Source organism: Herpailurus yagouaroundi, unplaced genomic scaffold, assembly GCF_014898765.1.
Source record: "Herpailurus yagouaroundi ecotype Mexico unplaced genomic scaffold, PumYag 29, whole genome shotgun sequence".
NCBI classification, from domain to species: Eukaryota; Metazoa; Chordata; class Mammalia; order Carnivora; family Felidae; genus Herpailurus; species Herpailurus yagouaroundi.
In genome coordinates, this window is record NW_024412377.1 from 86,757,077 (window position 1) to 86,777,414 (window position 20,338).

A 20,338-nucleotide genomic window follows, 5' to 3' on the forward strand; every position below is an offset into this window, starting at 1 on the left:
ATACCCCACCAAATACAGGAGAAATGGTAAATGCTACATACATCTTAAAAGTAAAAGCTCTAGACTTGCAACTCTAGATATTATCCTATATTCTAATTAACTTTTTAAAAACTGTTACCTTATTTTGGAATAGGTGATAAAAAATTTCCAAAGACAGAAATAATGGACACTGAACAGGAAAGGAAACTTCCGTTCTGCCTCATCCCTTACGTCTTTCCCAGAATGTCCTTTCTAGAGGCCACTATTATTTAATACCACTAATAGTGCAATTAGTAACACTAATATTACTATGCAACATTATATTTATTTAATAATATATATTTATTGTTAACATTGTAATATATAAGATTATAACACACACAATATTAGATAATATATATTACAGATAACACTAATAACTACTCTTAGTTTCTTGTGAATCATTACAGATATATACTTATATACGTGAGAAAGCACTAAAACCAGATCTAAATCATCTAAAGAATAATCTTGATTTGAATAATATCATGACATGAAAATACCGTACTATCAAACCAACAATAAAAATAACCACATCAATTCGGGCACTCTATTCATTCACTCGTTAGTTCAAAACAACTAACCAACCAGCAAAACAGTGAATGCAATGAGACATATAATCAAATGTAAATTCCATGCTTCAACGGTCATTCAAACAATATTCCAGTTCATAAATAAACACAAATCATTAATAAATATATTATTTTTACCAGTTATAAAAAGTAGTCATCTGTTATTAAATGTTAGGGTGGGTGGAAAAATTAGAATACTCACAATTTTACATGTAAAAGCAAACTTTTCAAAGATTTTTATCTTCCAGAGCATCACAATTTTATCTTTAAGAGCATATTCTTTTATTTTATATCCTATTTATTGCACCCTAAACTCACCGGCAAAATGGCAACTTTGATGTAAGTTTCTTTCATGTTTTCTTTCATCATTATTATTGTTTCTTGTACCACAAAGTCTTCATTCTCAGTAGCTTGATTATCGATGTGCAGTAAGAAATTGGGTTTAGCTATCAAGTGAATGGCAATGTCTCCAAACAATCCTTTATCTCGAACAATGGGTAACTGAAGAACGGTGATGTTCTCTGTGAGATACACATACCTCAAGTAAATAACCTTTCCTATTTGTGGTCGACACCATTCCAAGCACTTACGTGGAATGTCCTGCACTATCCCAATGTATGGTCCCAAGGAAGATTTTGTGCTTTGTCCCCCTTGTCCCTAAAGTTGTGCTGGCAATCATCATATATTATATCCCAGTTCTAAACCCTCACTTTGGGTTCTCTAATCACCCTGCTAGGTTGCACATTATCATGTACCTTAACAAAAACTGCTGAAAATCTTGGGTAAGTACATATGTGCAGGTTGACAGAGGTGCTAATTGCAAATGTGAAGATTTTTCAAAAATGAAAAAGTAAACACCCAAAGTCATCATTTAATAACTTAATCATTAGACAAATAGTCAGTAATTTTGTTCTTATAGTCAGGTGTTTGCCACAAGGATCAAAGTATTTCACAGCACCTATTTTTTATTTCATTTCTTAGATTTTTAACATTAAATTTGCCCTGTAAATGGACCAAAAAAATGCTTGCCAATCTTCCTCACTGGTCTATGAGTTTCTAACAACCTAAGACTGTGTCTCTGTTTCCAGAACACACAGCACAATTTGTGGCACTTCCTAGGTGCTTCAAAATGTTTGCTGAATGAATAAATGAACATATTCTAAGTCTACTGCTTCTGTTCCCATATATACAGACATATAAACGCCCAGATATATAATTATATGTCATTTTTTTCAGTCAACTATCTAAATGAAAGGTCCTTGAAAGATGTCCATGTTCCTGTCTGAAAATTTTAGAGCCTTCACACAGCATATTCTAAATAAATACATATCATATATGTTCAAATATATTTGTTCAAATAAGTCAAATGGCATTTATCTAAAAAAATCTATATATCTTATACCTATATAAGTAGTTATTTGGGCAGAGATTTCAACACTAAGCTTAAAGGAAATAGGGACTGATTACTTACACTTCACAGAAAAAATATTCTAATTACTGATTTGGGGTTTAACAACACCTTGAGTACTATATGCATTTCACTGTGTTGCTTACTGTTCCCTATAACTGTTGAAAATCTGTGTACAGGAAATCTGAGTATGGAAAGACAACAAATAAATAAAGGATGAAAAAGGGAAAGTAAAATAAAAACCAGTCACCTTTACTGCAATGATTTACCAAAATATTAACGTTTTTATTATGATAGTAATGTCTCAAAAGAGTAAAAGTGTTTCTCGTAACACTATTGTTAAGTGATTATATGATCATAAAATTTAATAAACAAAAAGTAGAAAAGATTAAATATGATCTGTCAAACTGAAAATATGTATGTATATGTATACATATATATATATATATTTTTGTTTTATTTTTATTTATTTAGTTTGAGAGAGAGAGTAAGCAGGGGAGGGGCAGAGGGAGAGAGAGAGAGAGAACAAATTCCAAGCAGTGCTCTGGAGCCAGACACAGGCCTTGAAATCACAAACCGTGAGATCATGACCTGAGCCAAAATCAAGAGTTGGATGCTTAACTGACTGAGCCCCCAGGCACACCTGAATACCCCCCCCCACACACACAAAGGGACTTATATTCCTAGTAAACATTACAATTAAATTACCCAATAAAAGTTACTAGAACCTGAAAAATATTTAACAATACTTACCTTTAGGCTCTGCTACTCTAACGAAGAGAAACTCAGCATGCCAACCCACTAAGCCATAAGGTGAATCATTGGGCAGAGTTGTTATCACAGATCTGTTTCTTTTCTGATCAATGGTAGCACCCTTAGATAGGTCCTCAACCCCTTCTGTGGTAACACGAACGAGTGTTACAGTCACAATTTCTGACAACTCTGGTACATCATCAGCAATAACAGTCAGAGTGATTGTAGATAGTGCCTGCCCTTCAGAAAATGAAATCTAAAATTTTAAAGAAAGAAGATTTTATTTATTTTGTAATTATCACTGTGCAGTAAGAATATCAGATTAAATTTTCTTTCAATATGAACCACAACTTAAATAACAAGAGATATTTAAGCAACACAATATGATTCTACAAATCAATCAAATTCTTTTCATATTAAAAGTGGAAGACTTTTAGGAAAAAGAAAAAAGTAAACAATTACTGAAACTCAACCTGATAAAACCTGTAGCCAAATTGTCACATCCTGAAGCCTACATTCTATTAAAATATAGAGTATATAGTCTCTCTGGGAGTCTAAGTCCCAGATAACATATTGAAAAATCTATAAAAATAAAAGAAGGTTGGGGCACCTGGGTGGCTCAGTCGGTTGAGCCTCTGACTTTGCCTCAGGTCATGATCTCATAGTCTGCGAGTTCAAGCCCTGCATCAGGCTCTGTGCTGACAGCTCAGAGCCTGGAACCTGCTTCAGATTCTGTGTCTCCCTCTCTCTCTGACCCTCCCCCGTTCATGCTCTGCCTCTCTCTGTCTCAAAAATAAATAAACTTTAACAAAAATTTTTTTAATAAGTGCACAAATAAAAGAAGGTAACATACTAGTTTAAACATTTTTCTCTACAAAAATGTTGCCAGGATTGCTATTTCTTTTGGCTACAATAGATGTATGATTTAACAATCAATGAACCAAAATAGAGGTAGAGAAAGGCAAAAAGAGATACAAATCAGAGCATGTCTCTCCTCCTGTTGTATCTGCACTGTCCAGAGTCAAATCCAAATTTGCTAAAAGGCATCTGAAATCCTTTCTGATAGGGCTTTCTTTGTTCCTTGAATGCCATTTCCCATTGCTCCCCACCTTATACCCTATTCTCTAGCAACATGACTACAAGCTACAACCATTCAAACTAGCATTCCAGGCCCATTTTGTTGACGCTCATCTCTCCACCTCAGAAGGCACTTGAAGATATAAACTGAAGAGCTTTATTAATAAAATCAGGGGTCAGATCACTACTACCCTTTGGTGAAATCCATTTTTTAAATTAAGTTTTACTGGCATACAGCAAAGTTCACTTGATTATATATCATCTAACATTGCTATTATGCTACAAAGGCAAAGTTGAGAATCTGAGAAAGAGACCATAACAGCCCATAAGTTTAAAATATTTACTATCTGGCCCTTTACAGGAAAAGTTTATTGGCTCTTGAATAAAATAATTAATTCTTCCAAATATAGTCTACACTTAAGATACTATTATACATTTAATTTAGAAATCATTTTAATCGTTTATGTTAAGAAATATTAATTGGTGAAATATAATTCAGAACACACATAACCTGATAGATACAACTTATAGTTTTGGTAACGTCCATAAAAGTAAATACTCAACGCAATACAATTTGCCAAAACATTTTTAAGGCACTAAAGCTCTAATCTTTGAATGGTACAAAAGCCTAGAAATGGTAGACCTAACATACACCCACCTTTTTTTTTTTGAGATAATTCCATGAGAAGCCTTTTATTTTTTTTTTTAATTTTTTTTTCAATGTTTATTTATTTTTGGGACAGAGACAGACAGAGCATGAACGGGGGAGGGGCAGAGAGAGAGGGAGACACAGAATCGGAAACAGGCTCCAGGCTCTGAGCCATCAGCCCAGAGCCCGACGCGGGGCTCGAACTCACGGACTGGGAGATCGTGACCTGGCTGAAGTCGGACGCTTAACCGACTGCACCACTCAGGCGCCCCGATGAGAGGCCTTTTAAAGGAACTCTTCAGAGAAGCATTTGGGAAAAATTTTATGGATAAATCTGTGAAACCCAAGGTGAGTCAAGAACACCACCCATTTTCTAATTAGGAACTAAAGGTTCTTAAAACCCTCTCTTGGGGCGCCTGGGTGGAGCAGTCGGTTAAGCGTCCGACTTCAGCCAGGTCAAGATCTCGCGGTCCGTGAGTTCGAGCCCCGCGTCAGGCTCTGGGCTGATGGCTCAGAGCGTGGAGCCTGTTTCTGATTCTGTGTCTCCCTCTCTCTCTGCCCCTCCCCCGTTCATGCTCTGTCTCTCTCTGTCCCAAAAATAAATAAACGTTGAAAAAAAAAATTAAAAAAAAAAAAAGCCCCTCTCTTTGCAAGTCATTTACCTTTCTGACCCAAATCTGACTCCATTCTTCGATCTCTGACCCAATTTTATACTATCTTCCAATAGTAGATAAAGTGATCTTCTGCCCAGATCCCTTCTTAGAGCTGGTGTGCCCATATCCCAATTGGTGGGAATAAGAGCTTTTGTGTTTGTCACTGGGACCTGCCTTCAGCTACAGTACACTTCCACTGAAGATTATACTCTACCCAGAAGATGGTGTGAGGTGAAGGATACCCAAAACAGGGATGCAAAATCTCAGCCTCCTTGTTCCCACTGGAAAACAACTCTGGAGAACCAGTTCACCTCCAGAACTTCCTCACACACTCAACCTCAGGTGTAACTACCCAAGGACCAACGGCCCCTCTGCACATTCCTACCTTCCTTGTTTCCTTATGGGTGTGTCTCCTCAGTAAACTACCCACAACTCCTAATCTCGGAGTCTATCTACAGAAAACTAAACCTACATCACTCAGCAATTCTGATCTACTTTTTCATACGCCTATCTTACATAGATTCATTCCCTATTTACTGGTTCCATTTTATGCAAATCTTGAAACATTTCCATCTCCAGTGTAATTGGTTTTATCTTTCTGACAGTGTAACACATCCACAATCTGGCCAACTGATGTACTGAACCTAAAAAGGGATGACTTTTTTATAGATAATTTTGGTATTAAAGAAAAAAACTAACAAAAATCACAATAAAACTAATCTTAAATTGTATCCCTCTCTACAGTGATTAGTAGGAATCCAGGGCTGACATGGTCAAACTCAAACACTTCATCCATAAGGCAGGCATCAACAGTAACCATAATTTAGAAGTGACTCTCCTATAATTTTGTAAATTACATACCACTCCTGAGGTAGGAAATACATTGCTAATACTTCCGTCAGCTTCCCATGCTGTGGTTATACGACCATATGTTCCTTTTAAGCGCTCAACATTTAAGGTTACTAAGCTATCTTGCTCCATTTCTTCCACTTGCTTATATAATGAATTCTGAAAAACACACAGGAAGTCACAAGGGATTAACGGACATTACCTAAGTACACTTTTATTTCGTGCTGTTATGCATGTGCAAACTTCATAGTACTAAGCAATACTGGGTAACACAAAAACGTGATATAAGTGAAAAACAATAGTTTAAAAAAACAGCAGTATAAGATAGCCATGATTTTATTTCAAAAACATACATGTGTGAATAGGTAAAAGGCTAAGTTAAAGTAAACTAAAATGTTAATTTTTAGACGATTATTTTTTACTTTGTCTTCTGTAATTTTCAAATTTATTCAACAAACATATGTTATATTCATATCCAGAGAGCATATACTTTTTGACAGTATTATACATAGTATATAAAATTTGTAGAAATGAATGGACATAGAGTCAGGAGATGAAGGAAATCTTCTCCCCCTGTGCAACTTCTGGCAATCCCTCTAGGTCTTGTTTCCTTCTTGTAAAATAAGTTTTTGATCTACGTGGACTTTAAGGTCCCACCCAAATGTAGAAACACCAGTGAGAATCAGGGCATTCTTCCTGTTCACTTACAAACGTCTTTTATCCTTGAATTCATACACTCTGAAATGTGATTATCCTTGAATTCATATACTCTACAGCCTGTGCTGTTTCCACTGATGATGTTTCATCCTTAGTCCCTAGTCTTTACAACTATTTTTCCTGCCAGAAATAGCCCCTTCTCTGGTATTAGAATCTCACACTCTCTTCTCACCTAAGCTTCTTGGTGTCTTTCCTTCGTCCCAGACTGATTTCTACCTTAGTGTGACTGGAACTCCTCCTCCAACACTTGCAGCATCTCTTGCCAGCTGCTGAATGAGCTTTTCCTCAAAATCAATATTCAAAAGAATCCCTTCTTACAACACCCCTAGTTTATCTATAAGCAATAAAGGAAGAATATGGACTATAAAGATTTTTAACAATCTTCCCAGTAATAGTTTTCTTTTTCTTGTCTTTTTACTATGGTAATCTGAAAATAAATTCCTCCATGAATTTCTTAAAGCTTCTATTTAGAAGGCTAATTTGAGTAGATAGCCCTTCCTTTGGCAGTGTTTTACACTGCATTTTTAACATATTGTTACAAATGTTACATAGTAATAAAATCTTGCTCAAAGCATTCAAACATTTCTACAGAAAATATCTTGATTTTAAAATATGCATATGGGGTGCCTGGCTGGATCAGTCAGTAGAATACGCAACTAAATCTCAGGGTTGTAAATTCGAGCCCCATGATGGGTGTAGAGATTACTTAAAAATAAAGTCTTTAAAAAAATAAAATAAAATATGTATATAATTTGTACATAAAATACAATGCCTTTCAAAGAGAAGCCTCTCAGGCTCCATGCCCTCTACCAATAAGGGTTAGTAAAAGAAGGATTTAATACAGCCAGAAAATTATGAAGAAACTCTCTGACAACTAAATCTTATCTTACAACAAGCTTGTCCAGACACAAGAGGCCTGTACTGAGAAATTCTAGTGAATGGACTGAAAGAACCCAGGATATTATCTACTAGGAAAGATTAAACCACAGTACTTTGATGTTTCTATGATAATTTTGGAGTAAGCTTCATAAAGAGAAATCTGGGGCACGTGGGTACCTCAGTCGGTTAAGCATCTGACTTCAGTTCAGGTCACGATCTTGCGGTTCATGGGTTCGAGCCCTGTGTCACGCTCTGTGCTAACAGCTTGGAGCCTGGAACCTGCTTCGGATTCTGTGTCTCCCTCTCTCTGCCCCTTCCCATTCATGCTCTTTCTCTCTCCCAAAAATAAATAAAAATTAAAAAAAAAAAAAAGAGGAAATCTACCATGCTTAAACAGTTAAGGAACAGAATGTGCTCTCCATGTGCAGCAAGGTTTAACGACAAGAGGATGAGACCACACAGCAGAGCATGTTGGCTCTTGCTCCAAGGTCTCCAGCTCTGCCCTGTCAATATCTATGGCCCGAGAAAGCCATGGGAGTGTTCTGTCCCCTCCCCTGCATTATGAAAGATTCATACCAAACACTTCCTGTGTACCAGGCATTTTTCTGGCATAAAGCTGTGAACAAAACAGTATCTCAGTTCTTGTAGCCTTGCATTCTAGAAAAAGAAACTTGACAATAGACAAATTAGGCCACTATAAATTCCATAAAGAAGACTAAGGCAGGATAAAAAAAAAAAGGTACAGAATGATGGTGGGGAATTAACAATTTTCAATCAGGGAAAGCCTTTCTGGTAAGTTGTTATTTCAACAGAAACTGGAAGAAAGTAAGGAAACAAGTCATGTTTCCACCTGGTGGGGAAGGTAGTCTTCTTTCTTTCTAATCTTCTCCACCACAATTTACGCCTTAGAGCTGTACTGTCCTACACAGTGGCCAGTGGCCACAGGTGGCTACTGAGCACCTGTAACGTGACTGGTCTATAAGTGCAAAATGCACTGGAGGTTTGAAGACAAAGTATGAAAAAAAGAGTATAGAGTATTTCATCAGCCATTTTATGTTGGTTAATATATCAGGCTAAATAAAATAAAATACTAAAAATATTTTCACCTATTTCTATTTTTCTTTCTGGAGCTAAAAAACTAAAATTATATATATGGCCCACATTATAATTCTTCTGGGCAGAAGTGCTTCAGGAAAAGCTGACCTGCCTGTATCTGCAGAGATGGGCCAGAATGAGGAACATGGTGATCCTATAACACTTGCAAGGACTCATTCAGGACATTAGCACATCCAAAACTCCTCATCTCAGCTCTCAAACCTGCTCTTAATAAGTTGTACATCTCTCACTGAAAGGAAAATTCCTGCTTCCTGTAATTCTGTGGTTTATTGCTAAATTACTGCACTAGTTTCCTGTCAATTTCTGTCCTTACCCACTTACAATCTAGTGTCAATTCTATGGCCAGAACAGTTCATTTATTGTATTTAAAAAAATTTTTTTAATGTTTATTTATTTTTGAGAGAGACAGCACGTGAGCAGGGGGGAGGCAGACAGACAGACATAGAAGCCGAAGCAGGCTCCAGGCTCTGAGCTGTCAGCACAGAGCCTGACACAGGGCCCAAACACACAATGAGATCATGACCTACGCTGAAGTTGGAGGCTCAACCCACTGAACCACCCAGGCACCCCCAAAATGGTTATGTGAGCCGGGTCATGTTGCTCTCCCACTTCAACCCATTCCCTCAGTGGCTAACTTCATGATGGTAATCAGCGGCTTATGCAGGAGTAAGTTCACACAGTAGCCTCCCTGCTATCCTTCAAAGGCTGCTCAGAGGTTGGCCCTTGCCTGGTGTCTAGGAAGCTGGATTTCAAGAGCATTCTCACCATTCCTGGAACTCATAGTGGCTCTCCGTGCCTGTGCTATACACACAATGTAGTTTTTACTGAACACCTGTTTTCACTCTGGGAGTCTGGAATTGTGACATGTGCCAGGCTGAGAGGGCCTGCATGAACAGTTCCCAGGGAAAACCCCAGGCACGGAGTCTCTAATGAGCTTCCCCGGTTGGTAACACATCTCACATACTGTCAGCATTCACCTCAATGCTGGTGGAATTAAGTGTGTCCTGTGTGATTCCCCTGGGGAGAGCTCTTGGAAGCTTGCACCCAGTTTCCTCTGCACTTCACTCCATAAGCCTTTTCCCTTATGACTTTGTTTTGTATCCCCATCACTGTAATAAATCACAGTATGAGAATGACAGAACCCTGAGTCCTTTGAGTCCTCCTAGTAAGTCATCAAAACTGTGGGTGCTGCTGGGGATGCCTGAAACAAGGCCCTGGCCCTTCAATTTCTTTGGCCTCATCTCTACCTGACTGACTTCGGCCACAGTGGCCTCCTTCTTACACCAGATAGGCAAGGCTTATTTCAGGGTTTCGGCTGTTGCTGCTGGTTCCCCCTGCCTCGAATGTTCTTCCCCCATCTCCTACACACCCTCGTCCTCATATCACTTCCTCAATGCCACCCTCCCTGATAGCCTATGTTTTACTTCTCTGCACACAATCCCCACCCCCTCCCTCACAATCTCCATCTGTCCTTCCTGCCTAACGTTCTTCCATGGCACATACTACCATCAGATACAGTACAGATGTCTCTTGTCCACTGTCTCCCTTTGCCTCATCTACAATTTAAGAACAATGAGGATAAAGAGTTTCACTATTTTACTTTTTGATATTTCTCTAGCACCTGAAAGAGCATCTGGTACACAGGTGTTTGTTTAAAAAAACTGCTACACAAATAAATAAATTAATGAACAGTTGCATAACTGGCCTTGTTAGTTCAATGAGAGATGAGAAGAGTTTTCCAGAAGCTTTTGGGAAATCTCTTCCTTACTCCAAGAGCCACATTTCTCTCTCTCCCCAACTGGACATGAACAAGAAAGCAGTAGACCTAACAGTAACATCAGCTTTCAAACAACCAGATGAAGAACCAGCTTTATGCTGGCAAAGTGGAGAGATGGAAAGAATCTGAGCCATGTTGACATAGTATCCACCCAGCTCTGAAGCTTATCTTCTCTGTGGACATGTTCTTGGTGTTTAAGACAATTTGAGCTGGGTTTTCCTTACTTGCAGAAGATTTCAGAGAACGATACATGATAGTTGCAGCTATAACTCTAGTTAAGAAATAAGGATAAAAAATAAACTCAAAATGGATAAAGGACCTGAATGTGAGACAGGAAACCATCAAAACCCTAGAGGAGAAAGCAGGAAAAAACCTCTCTGACCTCAGCCATAGCAATTTCTTACTTGACACATCTCCAAAGGCAAGGGAATTAAAAGCAAAAATGAACTATTGGGACCTCATGAAGATAAAAAGCTTCTGCGCAGCAAAGGAAACCATCAACAAAACTAAAATGCAACTGACAGAATGGGAAAAGATATTTGCAGATGACGTATCGGACAAAGGGCTAGTATCCAAAATCTATAAAGAACTCACCAAACTCCACATATGAAAAACAAATAATCCAGTGAAGAAATGGGCAGAAAATATGAATAGACACTCGTCTAAAGACATCATCCAGATGGCCAACAGGCACATGAAAAGATGCTCAACGTTGCTCCTCATCAGGGAAATACAAATCAAAACCACACTCAGATACCACCTCACGCCAGTCAGAGTGGCCAAAATGAACAAATCAGGAGACTATAGATGCTGGCGAGGATGTGGAGAAATGGGAACCCTCTTGTACTGTTGGTGGGAATGCAAACTGGTGTAGCCGCTCTGTAAAACAGTGTGGAGCTTCCTCAAAAAATTAAAAATAGATCTACCCTATGATCCAGCAATAGCACTCCTAGGAATTTACCCAAGGGATACAGGAGTGCTGATGCATAGGGGCACTTGTACCCCAATGTTTACAGCGGCACTCTCAACAATAGCCAAATTGTGGAAAAAGCCTAAATGTCCATCAACTGATGAATGGATAAACAAATTGTGGCTTATATACACAATGAAATACTACTTGGCAATGAGAAAGAATGAAATGTGGCCTTTTGTAGAAACGTGGATGGAGCTGGAGAGTGTTATGCTAAGTGAAATAAGGCAGGCAAAGAAAGACAGATACCATATGTTTTCACTCTTATGTGGATCCTGAGAAACTTAAGACTATGGGGGAGGGGGAGGGAAAAAAAAAGTGAGAGAGGGAGGGAGCCAAACCATGAGAGACTCTTAAAAACTGAGAATAAACTGAGGGCTGATGGGGGTGGGAGGGAGGGAAAGCGGGTGGTGGGCATTGAGGAGGTCACCTGATGGGATGAGCACTGGGTGATGTATGGAAAACAATTTAACAATAAATTTCATATTAAAAAAAAAAGAAATCAGGATAGAGTTTGCACACAGGGCTAAATGGTGCAATATAAAAGGGTGTCCTTTTGCTCATGAATAAAGGAATATGAACTCTGAGATGGAAGTCAACCTGAGAATATCTGAATAGTTCTCTTTCTTCAGGGGAAAGCACCTCCATGTGTACAATGCAAGTACAGTTATAAATCAATCTCTCTCTCTCTCTCTCTCTCTCTCTCAATATACATAAGACAGTAATATATTTTAGGTGATGTGTGTGATGAAACACAGTATATAGTCTGTTTGGGACTTGTTTCATCATTACCCTCTAGAGATAAGGCTAATAGCAGAGCCAAACTCCAGGACTAAGGCCAACTGGGAACATTTCAAATTCAATCCTATAAGAGTAATCAGCACAAAAAAAAAAAAAAAGTTTAGGACAAGATGATTCAGAAGGTTCAGCGTGTAGGACTATAAATTATAAGACATCAGTTAAGTACACCTTAAAATGCACAGTCAGGGTGAAACAGGGAAAGAGAAGGAAGAGAGGCTTAAGATACTCAAAGGAGGACTGAGTGCTGACAACATCTAACATATAAATACAATGAATAAATCATTTTGACTTTTAAGTGTGGGATCTATACCTGAGCAAATCCAACGACTCCATAGGCATCATCATTAGACAGAATAGTTATTTTTACATAACCATTAATACCAATCTCTGCTCCTCCTTTGGGATTTTTAAGCTCAACTCTGAAGAATTCTTCTTCTTCTGGAACTGTATCATCAAGGACATTTACCACTATTACAGCTTCTCTGTCACCAGGTTCAAATATCAGTTCACCTGAACTAGCATAAGAAGCACATCAAATAAGACAGCTGAAACAAATCTCAGGCATATACATAGTAGATTACATATAAAATTCTCAGAACACTAATTAATACTAATCATTTGGAAAAATCACATTTCATAAATAAAATTTTAATCCAAAATGTTTAAAATACTGATTAGCTCGATAGAATATATATAAGTAATATGGAACATAACCAAATTTCTAGATTATAAATTAACCTTATATTTTATATTTTTTCAGTCATTAAATAAACACTTAGAAATTAGGTGCCCTATAAAAACTATGGTAAGCATAAAGAGGTTCCGTATAAAATGGTGAACATACCTAGGAATAAAGTCAGACTGGCTGGAGATGTAGGCCAGCTCATATATGTGTGAGTGCCTGGTTCCCACTAGAGCAATTAAATTCTTGCTTGAATTAAGGGACTTTACTGTAACAGAAGCTGCATCATGAGCAGAAGGTGCTTCCAGAATAAAAGAGAATTGATTCAGCTCTGAATTCCAGCAGTAAAGTGCAGACATAGCTTGGCCAATAAGAAGTATGTGGACTATGGAAAGGAAAGAAAAGGCAACTATAGTAAAATGTGAATGTTATCTCACATGCTCCCTATTGTAGGACCAAAACAAAGTCTTTTCAACTCTCAAAGTTCCACTTTGGTGTCTGAATTAACTAAATATGATCTGATTTCTGAAAATCAAAATATTATTTGAAATGAATGTAAATAGTAATTTTTTAAATGCTGTGGAATGATCAAACCAGCCTAACAATAAACCTATTTCCACTTAAGAAATCACTGGATAGGGCAACTGGGTGGCTCAGTTGGTTAAGCATCTGACTCCTGACCTCGGCTCAGGTCATGATCTCACGGTTTGTGAGTTCGAGACCCATGTCAAGCTTTGCGCTAACAGCATGGAGCCTGCTTGGGATTCTCCCTCTCTCCCTTTCTTTCTCTCTCTCTCTGCCCCTCCTCAGCTCTCTCTCTCAAAATAAATAAATAAACATTAAAACAGAAAAAAAAAATCACTGGAGAGTGAAACCCAAATGCATTGTGGACTCTCTGCATTCATCAGTATTTATGTGCTAGGTAATATGGGAGGATATTTTTAAAAGTGAAAAAGATGTATAATCCCATCACTAAATGCTTCATTTTTGTATTTTCCTTTCCAGCCACCATCCATATGAATTCATGATGAACCATGAGTACACAGACTAATTACAAAAAAATTCTTAATTATAAAGCTTAACCTTAAATTTATACAGCATTTCTTAGGTGTTATTACAAAGCACTCAAATTTATAGTTTTAATGCATATATAATCTACAGGATTGATCTTTAAAATATGCGTAAATGTTCATGGGTGACTGGGTGGCTTAGTTGGTTAAGCGTCCAACTTCAGCTCAGGTCATGATTTCACATTTCGTGGTTCGAGCCCCACGTTGGGCTCTGTGTTGACAGCTCAGAGCCTGAAGCCTGCTTCAGTTTCTGTGTCTCCCTCTCTCTCTGCCCCTCCCCCACTCATGCTCTGTGTCTGTCTCTTAAAAATGAATAAATGTTAAAAAAAATTATTTAATAAAAAATGCCTAAATGTTCTCTACATTGAATGTTTATTATTTTTATTTAACTTTTCAAGATGAATTAGAGACAGTTATTAATTTTTTTCATTTGATAAATTCTTAAAGGTGGTAATTAGGTAATTGTAATTCTGAACAAATTTATGATCTTGCTGCCAATGCTTTTTGAAATGTTAGTAGGAAAATGTGCTCTTAATGATTCAATGCAATGGTACATATTAGCAAACATAGAGGGTAAAGGGGCTTAGTACATTGTATAAGGGGAAATTCAGAGAAAGGGAGCTTATTACATTGTATATACCATTAAGCAATCTTCAGGCTTAAAACTGAGAAACCATCCAGAAACATGCACAAATTCTAGTACTTGAAGAAACACATGGGAACATAAAGATATCAACTAAGATGGGTTGGGTATTAAAACAGCACTAGAACCAAAAACCATGAACATTTCAGCCTATAAGGTTACAATGGAAGATTCCAAATCCTTAAATATCAAGAATTACTCATCATGTTTCTTTATGGTAATTATTTAAGTGCTATTGCAGTCTAACAAATGTCGTATAAAAGGTAAAAATCAAGAAAAATGTTATCAATAAACTTGTATGTTAACAATGATGACATATTTTTCACAAAGCTTTGTTAAACTGGGGACATTCAGTAAAGAGCAAATTTCTCAGACAGATCTCAACATCTCCCAAGTTTAAATGATTCTACAGGCTCAATCAATAATTGTTTCTACAGGATCAACCAAATCATAAACTAAAGTACTCTGAGCATCACTGATTATGTATCTTAATCGTTGGAGATACACTCTATTCATTTCCTCTCAACGTGAGAAATATGAGAAGGCAACAAAAAGATAATCAGACATTCAGAGTAGGAAACGTAGGGGGCTCAAATCTGTAGAGTATGTATGCAGAAAGTGTTTTCTCAGAAAATAGACATTTGTACTGTTCACGATCACAGAAGTGGGCCAGGGAATTTAAAAGAAAAAAAATCCTAAATCTCTCCTCTGGAGAACAAAATTTTAACTGGTACTGATTATAGAATTCCTTTCCAGTTATCAAAACCATAAGCAAACAAATAAGAGTATTCCAAAGGAAGGCAACTGGCTGAGATCATTTAAGGAGTGTAGATAGAGAAGTCCCAGGACTGAGTGCTGATGCTAGAGTGAGGTTCCAGGGCAAAGAGGTGAGGGAAATTACGAGAAAAGTTGGGTCTGTTCTGGAAGGCACTGTGGAAGGGTGTAGGAAGTTGGGGGAGGGAAGAGTTGTGCCCCCGGTCTGGAAATTAGGGCTCATGGGATCTAGGACACACACAGATGAGATGACAGCCGCTTTCTCTAGAGGGGGCCTGGGCTTCTTATAGTCACTCTGCAGGAATGAAGAGAATGATGAATTCATCCAAATGATTTCCAAAGATGATGGTTTTTCAAAGGTGATAGTGAAGCTGAGAGTATTGGGGAGTTAAGGAGAAAGGGAGGGATCAGTGTCTTTCCAGCAGCATTAATTAAATGCCTCTTCCTTAAAGAAGCTTTCTGGACATCCCTTAGACCTGGTCAAGTCTTCTCTATTTTGTGTTATGAGAGCACCGTATCCTTGGACAACAGTTATGTTTGTACCTAGAAGCTTTTTGTGTGTGATTATATATCATGTCCCCCATTCCCTATTGTATGTTAAACTTCTTCAGAGCAGGGACTAGAACTCGTTTTGTTTGTCCTTGTTGCCTCAGGGCCTACCACTATGCCTGGCATAACGGGCATTTTAAAAACTCTATTAAATAATGAAGGAAAGAAGGAAGAAAGAAAGATAAGTGTATATGTCCTTGCCTTCTCTGTCATATCCATTCTTCCTCTTGCATTTAAAGAATTCTGTCACCACCCAATAATCTCTGTCAAGTCATTAACCAGAATAAATATGTAATCCTCACAGTCATGGCTCCAATCTAATATTTGACATATTCAAAATAAGAAAGTCCTTGAATATTATTTAATGCATAATTTCAGCTTTCAGGGGATCTATAATAAGCCATTCTAAATAATTACTTACAATCTTTTCATACTTCTACAACCTCAAGTCACAGAAACAAAAGAAATAAAGAGACCTCACAATGGGTCCCCTAACAAGCCTCTGGCAGAATTTTTCATAAATTCTTTTAGAAAGTGTGCCTATTCTATTTCTTTAAAAATCTTTAAAGAGAATTCTATAACTTCAATTAATAACCCATTCAGGCAGCACTTGTCATCCTTAAAAATATTCATTAGGAAACTATTTTGAATTATAATAAGTGACTCAAGTAGATACTGTTAGTCCACTTGAAAACTTGAGGTGTAAGAAAAGCAAAACTAATAAAGGAACAAAATTAAAGGACAAGTAGACACAAACAAATACACGGTGAAAGATACATAATTTATTTAGTAAATCAACTGCTGAGTGAATGATAAGAAAGTCACAGCTACGACCCGTCAGAGAGGTGTCACGACAAGTCAAGAGAAGTTATTTACGAAGAGGATGCACAGAACAGAGACACACACAGGGCTCTGACAGCACAGTGAGCCTAAGGTAGAGGCCAGACAATGATGCAATGGTCCAGATGTCAGGTGGCCAGGGTCTGGGAGAAAGTAGCATGGACATGGGACCGAGGAGGGAAGAGGGCACAGGGAAACAAAGCACAATGAGATAGATAATCCATAAAAAAATGAGAGATAAATAATGCTGATTCCTGCTCAGCAGGTGAGGTAACTGAAGGAGACAGGGTCTAAAGATTACAGTGCCTGAATGAGAAAACTGCAGTCAGGCACCTAAGAGAGAAACTGCGAGAACAGATTCCTATATTTGTGCTAAATCCTCTACTCTTGTCAGTATCCTAAGTAGATTCTAGCTTTTATGAGTTCAACTACCTGAATGCATTGATGTCTCCAAAATCTAAACCTCTGGCTGATTTCTTCAGGGCCACATTCTCTAAACCCTGCAGAGGCTTCTAGGTTAACTCTTGTCCGTGAAGGTGCAAACTCTGCATCCAGCATATTACATACACCAAAGCTAGGTGGAATTAGAAAACATGTTTTTGATCATCATTTGCTTTTGAAATGCCTTCAAGGATTTCTCTACCCTAATAATGCTCAGAGTGTAGTCACCAGACCCCTAAGTCACTGACACACTTCAAGAGGGTCTGTGAGGTCAAAACTATTTTTGTAGTAATACTAAGATGCCGTTTCTCTACATCATTTTCATTCTTTGTTGAGTGTATGTGGGATTTTCTGGAGGCCATATGACTGATAATATTGCAGTAGACAGAATACAGACACAGACATAAGAAACAAGACATTAAAGGAATTTGTAAAATAAGAAAGTAATACCATTCTTTGTACAAAGGTTTTTCTTTTAGAAAATACTTTTTTTAAAAAATAAAACATGTTATTTTTGTTCACATGTAGTAAGTTCATTGCTCTCATTCTTAATTAAGAAGTATCTTTAACATTTCTCCTTTTTAATTTCTAATACAATAAATATTAGTAAATAGAACCCACACAAACAAAAGCACTCTGAGTTCCTTAACATTTTAAGAGAATGAGAAGTTCCTAAGGCAAAAATATTGGGGAACCACTGAACCATCCAAACACATATCAAATCCTGAACCTGACATTCCAGACCTTCTTGTATAGATGCTAGTGTGTTTCCAACCTTACCACCACTACGCTGAGTCAAATCCTCTGTCCCTACCACTCTGGTTGACTCACTGTGCCCTCAACATCATGTCTACTTCCACTTTTCTCTTTTGCTCACACCTTCCCTCCTGCGCACAACATTTCCTACCAGCCCACCCAGGCCGAGCTCAAGCTCCCCTCTGATACCTCTTACCCACTTCAATTCCACCAATGACAGAGCAAATAGGACTGGAATTCTATCTTGAATTATTATCTTAATATTTTTCTTGCTTCTCCAACCACACCTTTGAAGGTACAGAATTCTTCATAACTTTAGGGGTGCCTGGGTGGCTCAGTCAGTTAAGCGTCCAATTCTTGATTTTGGCTCAGGTCATAATCTCACAGTTCATGGAATCGAGCCCTGCATAGGGTTCTGTGATGACAGCACAAAACTTGCTTGGTATTTTCTCTCTCTCTCTCTCTCTCTCTCTCTCTCTGCCACTCCCCTGCCCATTAAAATAAATAAATAAACTTGAAAAAAATTTAAAAAAAGAAAGAATTCTTCATAACCTTAAACAATAACATATATATAATGGCTAATAATAAATGGTGCTGTTTGATCCATACAAAATTCCTATGTCTCATTTTAAAAGTGAGGCTTTGATCCAGACTCACCTGCTAAGTCACTTGGTTTGGCTTCCAAGTTCCTCTGGGCACCCTAACAGGAGACATGATGACTCAGTGAGCCTGCTCCCTGCATTGTTCACACCTGTTCGGGGAGGCAGCCCCACAAGCTCAATAGGCCAAGTGCTGCTGGCCTCTATGCCTTGTTGCCACTGGTCCACCTAAATGATTCTTCACCAACCCTGCAATAACCAACCCCGCTCCTACAGCCTCCAGACAACATTCACCCCTTGGTTTCTCACTAACGGACTTTTGTTTCTGAAACAACTGTGAGTAAAAATATTGCTTATGTTTCTGATGTGTATATTAAAGCACAGAAAGTCAAGAAAGGATCAGACTGGAAGAAGGATGGGAGAGTGAACAGCCATTTTCTGACTTTTTAAAAATACTTCAATGCAGATACCTGTTATCCTTTTATAATTTCATATTTAAAATATACACTATATGCAATGTCACTCTTCATTTTTCTCTAGACAAAATAAATGTGTTACTTTATCCTTCACTAGTGCTGTCTGCTCACTAATATGTTCACTAATGCTCACTATTATGTCTAAAATAACACGTTTCAGTTATTCTGATTCTTCTCAAGCACAATTCCCATTTAAAAATATTAGTCCTTTTGAATTTCTAGGATCTCCAGAAATAGTACTATTAAGATCTTGATTTTAGATCCTTATTAAAAGACCCAGTGTCTGGCAAAGTGATACTATCTCTAACTCAACAAGATTAAAATTATTCTAGCTTTCTACATTGCATTTCAGACTAGTTTAAACACCCTTACCTATTCCTGAAGCTGGTGTAAAGGCGTAGATCCTATTAATGGTAGTAAAATCCAGGGATTGAAAATATCTGAAAGAAGACTGTCCTGTCTCCCAGATGAAAATATCAATTGAATTCTGATTTCCTACAATAATGGAATAAAAGCCAAATCTGAAGGCAAAAGTTACAGGAAAAAAATGACGAAATTACACAGTAAAAAAATTATAAAAATATTTAATTTAATTTAAAAACAAATTTAGTTAGGACATTCCTCCAAATTCATTTATTTAAATAATAACACAACTTGGTAGGAAACACTTCAAATGGTTTTTTTGCATTTACTACATGAAGTATGGCCACTGCTTAATCAAATCATGATCTGATATTAAAGAACAGTGACACACGTTTGTTTTTTTTAGGAATGCTTAAGTTTTACCTAAGAAAGTTCCACTAGGCAAAAGAAAGCATATTTATACTCAGAGAATATTTTGAAACAGTCTTATCAAAAGTCACTAAGCACTATTTATTACTACTATAAATTACCCACGGCTCCCCAAGTACAGTCATATAAAGTGTTATCTGTTTGCACTTCTGATAGAAGATCTTCATAGATCTTTCCACTTTACATACCCATCCCAAATTTTAATATAACTTTAATGTGATAGCTTGTCATCTAAAGATTATACATATAACACTTAAAATCTGTTTTTCCCCCTAGAATCCATTTGTAGCTGACAGTCAATACCTTATCCATTCAAGAAATGGATTAGCTGGGGCACCTGGGCAGCTCAGTCAGTTGAGCATCTGACTCTTGGTTTTGGCTAAGGTCATGATCTCACGGTTCATGGGATGGAGACCCGCACTGGGCTCCGCATTCACAGTGCAGATCCTGCTTGGGATTCTCTCCTTCCTCCCTCTC

At 37.6% G+C, this 20,338-nt stretch overlaps 1 protein-coding gene across 8 annotated transcripts in view; it reads right to left on the reverse strand.

Moving 5' to 3' along the window:
- The window catches only part of ADGRV1 (adhesion G protein-coupled receptor V1), a 607,523-nt gene that overhangs the window by 397,524 nt on the left and 189,661 nt on the right, over positions 1 to 20,338 (reverse strand). For all 8 annotated transcript variants that reach the window (XM_040448735.1, XM_040448763.1, XM_040448752.1 and 5 more), the window contains 6 exons: positions 19,442 to 19,564; positions 13,084 to 13,306; positions 12,550 to 12,754; positions 5,992 to 6,138; positions 2,752 to 3,007; positions 909 to 1,111 (listed from right to left, as the gene is read on the reverse strand). In XM_040448735.1, coding sequence (XP_040304669.1) covers positions 909 to 1,111; positions 2,752 to 3,007; positions 5,992 to 6,138; positions 12,550 to 12,754; positions 13,084 to 13,306; positions 19,442 to 19,564 — 1,157 coding nt within the window. The remainder of the gene's footprint in view (positions 1 to 908; positions 1,112 to 2,751; positions 3,008 to 5,991; positions 6,139 to 12,549; positions 12,755 to 13,083; positions 13,307 to 19,441; positions 19,565 to 20,338) is intronic.